Consider the following 9,430-nt stretch of genomic DNA (forward strand, 5'->3'; position numbering starts at 1 on the left):
CCTGCTCACACTGACTGGCACAGTGTTCCTGCTCACACTGACTGGCACTGTCCCTGCTCACACTGACTGGCACTGTCCCTGCTCACACTGACTGGCACTGTGTCCCCGCTTGCACTGACTGGCACTGTCCCTGCTCACACTGACTGGCACTGTGTCCCAGCTCACACTGACTGGCACTGTGCCCCCGCGCACAGTGACTGGCACTGTGACCCTGCTCACACTGACTGGCACTGTTTCCCTGCTCACACTGACTGGCACTATCCCAGCTCACACTGACTGGATCTGTGTCTGGTCACACTGACTGGCACTGTGTCCCTGCTCACACTGACTGGCACAGTGTCCCTGCTCACAGTGACTGGCACTGTTCCTGCTCACACTGACTGGCATTGACTTTGCTCACACTGAATGGCACTGTGTCCCTGCTCACACTGACTGTCACTGCCCCTGCTCACACTGACTGGCACTGTGTCCCTGCTCACACTGACTGACACTGCCCCTTCTCACACTGACTGGCACTGAGTCCCTGCTCACACTGAATGGCACTGGGTCCCCGCTCACACTGACTGGCACTGTGTCCCTTCTCACAGTGACTGCACTGTCCCAGCTAACAATGACTGGCACCGTCCGTGCTCACACTGACTGGCACTGTGTCCCTGCTCACACTGACTGCCACAGTCCCTGCTCACACTGACTGGCACTGTGTTTGCGCACACTGACTGGAACTGTGTCCCTATTCACACTGACTGGCACTGTGTCCCTGCTCACACTGACTGGCACTGTGTCTGCTCACACTGACTGGCACTGTGTACCTTCTCACACTGACTGGCACTGTGCCCCCGCGCACAGTGACTGGCACTGTGACCCTGCTCACACTGACTGGGACTGTCCTTGCTCACACTGACTGCCACAGTCACTGCTCACACTGACTGGCACTGTGTCCCTATTCACACTGACTGGCACTGTGTCCCTGCTCACACTGACTGGCACTGTGTCTGCTCACACTGACTGGCACTGTATCCCTGCTCACACTGACTGGCAATGTGTCCCCGCTCACACTGACTGGCACTGTGTCCCCGCTTGCACTGACTGGCACTGTCCCTGCTCACACTGACTGGCACTGTCCCTGCTCACACTGACTGGCATTGTGTCCCTGCTCACACTGAACAGCACTGTCCCTGCTCACACTGATTGGCACTGGCACTGCTCACACTGACTGGCACTGTTCCCCTGCTCACACTGAGGGGTGGTGAATCTTTGGAAATCTCTGTCCCAGAGGGCTGTGGAGGCTCAGTCTTTGAGTACATTCAAGACAGAGATCGAAAAATTTTGTGGAACTAAAGGAATTAAGGGATATTGCGGGAAAGTGGAGTTGAGGTAGAAGATCAGCCATGATCTTACAGAATGGGACCGAATGGCCGACTCCTGATCCTAATTTTTCTGTTCTTGTGTAGTTTTGATGTCGGCAAAATATGCTGTATAAAGGAGGTTTACAACAGTTCTTCAGAGGGCTCAAAAGGTAGAAGCAGAAACTGAAAGCCACTCTGTGTGTGCAGTATAGACCGATCTGGATATGAATACTCTGTCCCGTACACTCCACCATCAAGTGCCTCGTGCTGTTGGAAATTAGAGAAGGACGGTGTCAGTTGAAGTTTAACATGGAATAATTCTGACTGACTCTCCTCTCTGTCTTCAGTTGTGTCTGGTATTTTCAGCTAACAGTGACTACAGGTTGAACCTCTATTATCCGGAACCCTCGGGACCTGGCCTGTTCCGGATAAGGGATTTTTACGGACGCGGGGTGATCACGTTAAATTGGATGGTACAGGTACTGAGCAAGGGGATATCGGTGCTGTCTGGCTTGGGGCTGGGAATGCGGCAGAGAGATCGTGGTGGGGGTGGAGGGGTGGGGAGGAGGGGCGTTGGATCACGGGGTCAGGCCGGCGATTGCGGGAGTCGGCAGCGAGGAAGGACTTCAATTTGTTCAATTTATTCATGTCGGAGTTCGGCGCATGCGCCACCCAGTGGCCGGGGGTGGTTCTGGACAAGGGGTGGTTCTGGATAAGGGAATTCTGGATAAGGGAGGTTCAACCTGTACTTGTAAATTCCCTGGTACCCATTGGTGAAACAGAGATCAATTTTTCAATTTATATCGTAAAAATATTTAGCAAGTCAACACAGCTACTCAGCGATAGTTTGTCATTTTTTGGATTAACTGAGAATTATGCAGCTGCCATTACTTTGAACAATAAAATGTCAATGCAACTATTTTTGCAATTTGTTTTAAATCCATCTATTGGAGGTAACCATTTGACTTGGGTTGGCAATTGGTTGGGAGGTAGGAGATAGAGAGTAGGGATAAAGGGAAGGCACCCCGATTGGCAGGAGGTGATTTTGTTCCTTAGGCATCTGTTCTGGGTCTCAACATCTCACCATATTTATTAATGGGACAGAGCCCTGGGATGAAAGAGTTGCCCTGTGAGGAGTGATTGAGTAGAATGGGCCGATACTCTCTGGAGTTTAGAAGAATGAGAGGTGATCTCATTGAAACATGTAAGATTCTGAGGGGGATTGACAGGGCAGATGCTGAGAGGCTCTTTACCCCTGGCTGGCAATTGTCGAACCAGGGGTCATAGTCTCAGGATAAGGGGTCGGCCATTTAAGACTGAGATACGAAGAAATTTCTTTGCTCAGAGGGTTGTGAATCTTTGGAATTCTCTGCCCTAGAGGGCTGTGGAGGCTCAGTCTTTGAGTGTATTCAAGACAGAGATCGATAGATTTTTGGGCACTAAGTGAATCGAGGGATACGGGGATCGGGCGGGAAAGTGGAGTTGAGGTAGAAAATCAGCCGTGATGGTGGAGCAGGCTCGATGGGTTATATGGCCTACTCCTGCTCCTAATTCTTAAGTTCTTATGTTCTTAATTACGTGTATAATGGAATATATTGTATATATCCAAGTTTGCAGATGACACTAAATTAGGAAGCAGGAGGTTGTGAAGGGCCAGATAAAGTGAGTGGGAAAAATGGCGGCAGATGGAGTTTAATGTGGGTAAGTGTGAGGTCAAGCACTTTGGATCGAAGAGCGATTCATCGGAGTATATTCTCAATAGTGAGAAACTAGAAACTGTGGAGGAGCAGAGGGATTTGGGAGTTCAACCACACAAATTATTCATAGATAGTGGACAGGTTCAAAACGGAATCAAAGGTTAATGTAATGTTGACCTTTATCTCAAGGGGCTAGAATACAAAGGAGAGGAAGTGATGCTTTTGTTGTAGAAAGCCTTAGTCAGGCCCCAGTTGGAGCACTGTGTTCAGTTCTGGGCCCCGCACCTCAGGGAGGTTATATCGGCCTCAGAGGGGGAGCAACGCAGATTAACCAGAATGATATCGGGGCTTACAGGGTTAAATTATGAGGACAGGTTGCATAAACTTGGCTTTTATTCCCTCGATAGAAGATTGAGGGGTGACGGAGAGGGGTGTTCAAAATGTTAAAAGGTTTCAATAGGATAGATACAGAGGAATTATTACTCTGATGAGGAAATCAAGAACGAGTGGACATAATCTTAAAATTTGAGCCAGGCCGTTCAGGAGGTAAATCCGGAAACACTTTTTTCACATAAAGGGAGTGGAAATCAAGAAATCTCACCTGTAAATGTTGGCGGAGAATTGGAGCTTTCACGACAGATCGCTCGATTTTTGTTGGGCAAGTGTATCAAAGGATATGGAGCAAATGGTGATAAGGTACAGCTCAGGCTTGGCCTTACAGTGGCGGAACAGGCTCGATGGGCTGAATGGCCTCCTGTTCCTATTACCCCATTTGTTTTAAATATATCTATTTCCCATTTCTTTTCAAATGCATAAGGCACGTATAAAGAGTCAGTTGGGGATTTCCGCGCCTGTTCCAGCCACAAACGGTTTTTGTTGAAGGAACTAAAAGATGAGAGAGAACTGATAGTTGCCAAAGCTCTGTTCCCAATGACTGCACTGGTAACTATTTCACACATCCCCCTTTCGCACCAGGGATTGGCCCAGAATATTGCTGGAACAAGGTATCTCACAACATGCTCCGTGAGTTGCATATTTTTCCTGAGCGCTGAAAACGGCTGGAACTGCGAGTTGAAAATGGTGTGGGGAGGGCAACGGGTCATAGAATTACAGAAATTTACAGCATGGAAGGAGGCCATTTCGGCCCATCGTGTCCCGCCGGCCGACCAAGAGGCTATCCAGCCTAATCCCACTTTCCAGCTCTCGGTCCGTAGCCCTGTAGGTTACGGCACTTTAAGTGCACATCCAAGTACTTTTTTTTAATGTGGTGAGGGTTTCTGCCTCTACCAAACTTTCAGGCAGTGAGTTCCAGACCCCCACCACCCTCTGGGTGAAGACATTTCCCTTCAAATCCCTTCTAAACCTCCCCCCAATTACTTTAAAGCTATGCCCCCTGTTTGTTGAAACCTCTGCCAAGGGAAACAGGTCCTTCCTATCCACTCTATCCAGGCCTCTCATAATTTTATACACCTCAATCAGGTCTCCCCTCAGCCTCCTCTGTTCCAAAGAAAACAAACCCAGCCTATCCAGTCTTTCCTCATTGCTAAAAGTCTCCAGTCCAGGCAACATCCTCGTAAAATCTTCTGCACCCTCTCTAGTGCAATCACATCTTTCCTGTAATGTGGTGACCAGAACTGAAACCTTAGTGAACGACAGGACCCATCGTCTATCTCCTTAACCAATGAGATTTAGGGATTGAAAAAGCAGGGGAACAAAGAGAAGGAAATATGATGAATTAGTCAAATCAGATACAGAAAGGGAAATAAAGAGAGGGAGAGGAAGACTGGCTAAAGAGAGAATTAAAAAGATTCAGAAAGGAAAAGGAAGAAAAACATTTCTAAGTTTTGAATTTGAAAAGCCTCAAACAACAATTGACTATCTGCAGGAGTGAGACACTACTTTTTCAATTGTTCCCTTTCTGGGCTGGAGAGGTTGTGTGTCATTGCAGGAACAGAAATGGCATCATTAAAAGGATCCTTACGCCTTATCTTTCTGTGGTGAGTTTAATTTGTATTTATGGGCACTTGAAACTCCTTGAAAGTCTCGGGGAGGTTGAGGGAGAGATGTTATTTTCGCGAAGTTAATGGTGGAACAGCGCAAATTGTCCAGCTATTTGTAGCGATTCATGACTCACTTCTCTTAGAACATAACATAAAAAACAGGAGCAGGAGTCGGCCATTCGGCCCCTCGAGCCTGCTCCACCATTCAATAAGATCACGGCTGATCTACCTCAACTCCACTTTCCTGCACTGTCTCCATATCCCTTGATTCTCTTAATAGCCAAAAATCTGTCTTGAATATATTCAAAGACTGAATCTCTACAGCCCTCTGGGGCAGAGAATTCCAAAGATTCACCACCCTCTGAGTGAGAAGTCTCTCCTCATCTCAGTCCTAAATAGCCGACCCCTTGGTTCTAGACTCCCAGCCAGGGGAAACATCCTCCCTGCATCGACCCAGTCAAGCCCTTGCCACAGGTCACACTGACCCATGACGCAGCGCAGTGTCTAACAGAGTCTGCTATTATATTTGAGAACAAAAACACCAGTAAAAGCCTGATTGCTTGTGGTGGATGAGTCTGTGACAACAATAGCAGCAACCTCTGCTGCTGGCACAGGCTCAGGGGATGTGGGTTTAACAGTCACACCACGGCGAAGGAAATTCAGAAATAAGAACCGAAAATGCTGGAAATACTCAGGCAGCATCTGTGGAGAGAGAAACCGCCGATGAACCTTTGTGTTTTTATTTCAGACTTCCAGCATCCGCGTTACTTTGCTTTTGTAAAGGAAATTCAGACTTTAGCCAGAATTGTTTTGTTATTTAATTAAAACAGAACGGGTTAACATGAATAGCAGAGGTAGATACATTTGCAGTTACATGGGTCATCATCATAGGCAGTCCCTCGGAATCGAGGCAGACTTGCTTCCACTCTTAAAATGAGTCCTTAGGTGGCTGAACAGTCCAATACGGGAACCACAGTCCCTGTCACAGGTGGGACAGATAGTAGTTGAGGGAAGGGGTGGGGAGTCTGGTTTGCAACACGTTCCTTCCGCTGCCTGCGTTTATTTTCTGCACGCTCTCGGCGACAAGACTCGAGGTGCTCAGCGCCCTCCCGGATGCACTTCCTCCACTTAGGGCGGTCTTTGGCCAGGGACTCCCAGGTGTCAGTGGGGATGTTGCACTTTATCAGGGAGGCTTTGAGGGTGTCCCTGTAGCGTTTCTGCTGCCCACCTTTGGCCTGTTTGCCGTGAAGGAGTTCAGAGTAGAGCGCTTGCTATGGGAGTCTCGTGTCTGGCATGCAAACGATGTGGCCCGCCCAGCAGAGCTGATCGAGTGTGGTCAGTGCTTCAATGCTGGCCTGGTCGAGGACGCTAATGTTGGTGCGTCTGTCCTCCCAGGGGTTTTGTAGGTACATGGGTACATGGCTGGCTAATCGCAAACTTCTAAAACTGAGTCCCTTTTCATGCTGGAGACTTTATGAACAACTTTGATTGTTAGACAGTTGGAGTGGGGCTGGTCCCGGGAGGTAAGGTCGATGAGGAAGTCTTGGTTGAAGGTGGGGCTGGTGCTAAGGGTCAAGCGTTGAGTGGCGCTGTTTCTGGGGATAGGTGGTATCTGGCGGTGCAGGAGTGGGCACACACCGCCCGGACAGCCCGTGCGGGCTGAGCAGCCAGAGCCACAGCCCGGAGCCACAGTACCTGTCCCGCAGCCTGACCCGCAGCGTGCCACCGGCCCCCAGAGCTGCCGTGCTGTCCTTGGCCGGGCTCATCTCCCTGGGCACGGGTCCCGAGGCGGTGGGGGCACCGCCCACACTGCTGCCTGTGGGTTTGCCCCGGCCCAGAGCGTGGAGCAGCGAGCGTGCGGTCAGTGCCCGGCTCGGTGCCCGGAGGAGGGCAGGGCTGGGCCGGGGGGGCACGGCAGGTGCACTGTTCGGGACCCCGCGGGTCTCTGCAGGCCGGGCCGAGGGGGAGCACGCCCAGTCGCGGTGGCCGTGGAAGAGCGACTCCTTGCGCCGGGTGTGGGGGCTCTCCAGCAGCCGGCAGAAGCCGTAGGGGGTCTGGGCCCGGGGGAAATGTGGCAGCGACAGTGCTGCCCGGGACTTGGGGTCCCAGTCCGTGCTGTCCCCCTCCGGAGGCCCCCCCACCGGCACCGATCCCCGTGGCCCCCACGCCGACTGCCCCGCCGGGCACGACTCCATCGCCGGGGCCGACAGGTGCACAGCAGCCGCCGGGCGTTGCTGCCGCGCCAACTTGGGCGGAATAAAGAAGTCGGGAATGCGGTCCGGGGTCAGGATGTTGGTGTAAAACATGGTCCTTGTTGGCTGGCTGGAGTCGCAGGATCAGAGAGACAGCACCACGCCTGGCTGGGAGAGTCGCTGTCAGCCTGCGAACAGGAGCACAATCCCAGTTACTTTCAGCACACACTCGGCCCAGCTCCCCACGCCTCCCCAACACAACCCGGAAAACGCAGACTGGACAATGCGAGATTACAAATAATCTACAGTTACAAATAAGTCCACCCACTGCTCTCAACACAGACATTCTGTTCCAGCGCAAGCAGTGTCAATAAAGATCGCATTCCACGGCTAGGGAGATGCTCACAAGCTTCATAAGTTTAATATAATAATTATAATAAGGGACTGTATAAAGAGCTTCTTCACCCCAGATTTATGTATCACTTGGTCACTTATTGTCCAGTCCCCTGGTTACCCAGTCCAATAAGGTCCAGACGCCTGGTCACTCAATCCCTCAGTGCCCAGTCCCCTGGTCACTCAATGCCCCAGTGTCCAGACGCCTGGTCACTCAATGCCCCAGTGTCCAGACGCCTGGTCACTCAATGCCCCAGTGTCCACTCCCCTGGTCACTTAATGACCCAGTGCCCAGACCCCTGGTCACTCAATGCCCCAGTGTCCAGATGCCTGGTCACTCAATGCCCCAGTGTCCACTCCCCTGGTCACTTAATGACCCAGTGTCCAGACGCCTGGTCACTTAATGACCCAGTGCCCAGTCCCCTGGTCACTCAATGCCCCAGTGTCCAGATGCCTGATCACTCAATCCCCCAGTGTCCATTCCCCTGGTCACTTAATGACCCAGTGCCCAGTCCCCTGGTCACTCAATGCCCCAGTGTCCAGATGCCTGGTCACTCAATGCCCCAGTGTCCACTCCCCTGGTCACTTAATGACCCAGTGTCCAGACGCCTGGTCACTTAATGACCCAGTGCCCAGTCCCCTGGTCACTCAATGCCCCAGTGTCCAGATGCCTGATCACTCAATCCCCCAGTGTCCATTCCCCTGGTCACTTAATGACCCAGTGCCCAGTCCCCTGGTCACTCAATGCCCCAGTGTCCAGATGCCTGGTCACTCAATGCCCCAGTGTCCACTCCCCTGGTCACTTAATGACCCAGTGCCCAGACCCCTGGTCACTCAATGCCCCAGTGCCCAGACCCCTGGTCACTCAATGCCCCAGTGCCCAGTCCCCCGGTACCTCAGTGCCCAGTCTCCTACTCACTCAGTAAAATGTTGTCCAGCTCTCTAGTCACTTGGTGCCACAGTATCCTGGTCACTCAGTCCAACAATGCCCTGACCCCTGGTACCTCGGTGCCCCAGTGTGCAGCTCCCTGGTACCTCGGTGCCCCAGTTTCCAGTTCCCTGGTACCTCGATGCCCCTGTGTCCAGTTCCCTGGTACCTCGGTGCCCCAGTTTCCAGCTCCCTGGTACCTCGGTTCCCCAGTGCACACTCCCGGGCGCTCTGTGCCAGACACTGTATTTATAACCGAACCTGTGACTCGCCGCGGCTGCTCATGGACCCATGCAGCCAATCAGACATGACATGGTGGGCTTGCCCTGCTTTCTGGCCAATTGCAGGAGGACGGAAGACTGTGCGGGAGGGAGAGTGCTCGGGGCTTTGAATGGAACAGGGATCAGCAGAGTGCGGAGGTGGAAGTGAGCAGGAGTTATTGCTGGAGCGCTGCCGCGTGTGTGTGTCCCTACACAGGGGCACAACCAGAGCACACTGTACACTGTACACTGTGTTGCCAGGGTCCGGACAGGGACAGCCAGTGTGACAGGGAGAGAGACAGAAATGGGGTAGCAGAGGGAAGTCTCAAATTGTTTCCGACCTCCCCATGGACCCTAACTTGCAAAACATTCAGCCAGTGAGTGAAGGTGTGTGTCTGTGTGTTAGAAAACCTGCAGTCGCTGGCTCTTTTCTGGTTCAACGCTTTTAAGATTGTGTTGCTTTAACTGAAAAGTGCAGCTGCATCCCCAAGGATACAGCCAAGGTTTTATTTATCTGTGCACGCATTAACTGCTGAGCCCATATAATGCACGATAGGCGGTGGGTCTCCTCGATATAACGTGCTGAAGGAATCAGGGGGTGGTTGAGAAATTGG

General features: G+C 51.8%; 1 protein-coding gene across 2 annotated transcripts; it reads right to left on the minus strand.

Annotated features, from left to right (window-relative positions):
• Window positions 1–5,843: 5,843 nt before the first annotated feature.
• Window positions 5,844–8,769, minus strand: LOC139233748 (C2 calcium-dependent domain-containing protein 4A-like). Of its 2 annotated transcripts, none has more exons than XM_070864223.1 (2): window positions 8,695–8,769; window positions 5,844–7,423 (listed from the first exon to the last, which is right to left on the minus strand). In XM_070864223.1, exon 2 carries the CDS (start codon window positions 7,347–7,349, stop codon window positions 6,609–6,611), a length of 741 nt encoding a protein of 246 aa, XP_070720324.1. In that variant the 5' UTR covers window positions 7,350–7,423; window positions 8,695–8,769; the 3' UTR covers window positions 5,844–6,608. The 2 variants fall into 2 exon arrangements, with proteins under 2 accessions (XP_070720324.1, XP_070720323.1); XM_070864222.1 differs by having other exon boundaries at window positions 8,548–8,762.
• Between the last annotated feature and the right edge of the window lie 661 nt (window positions 8,770–9,430).

Source organism: Pristiophorus japonicus, chromosome 21 (genome assembly GCF_044704955.1).
Source record: "Pristiophorus japonicus isolate sPriJap1 chromosome 21, sPriJap1.hap1, whole genome shotgun sequence".
NCBI classification, from domain to species: Eukaryota; Metazoa; Chordata; class Chondrichthyes; family Pristiophoridae; genus Pristiophorus; species Pristiophorus japonicus.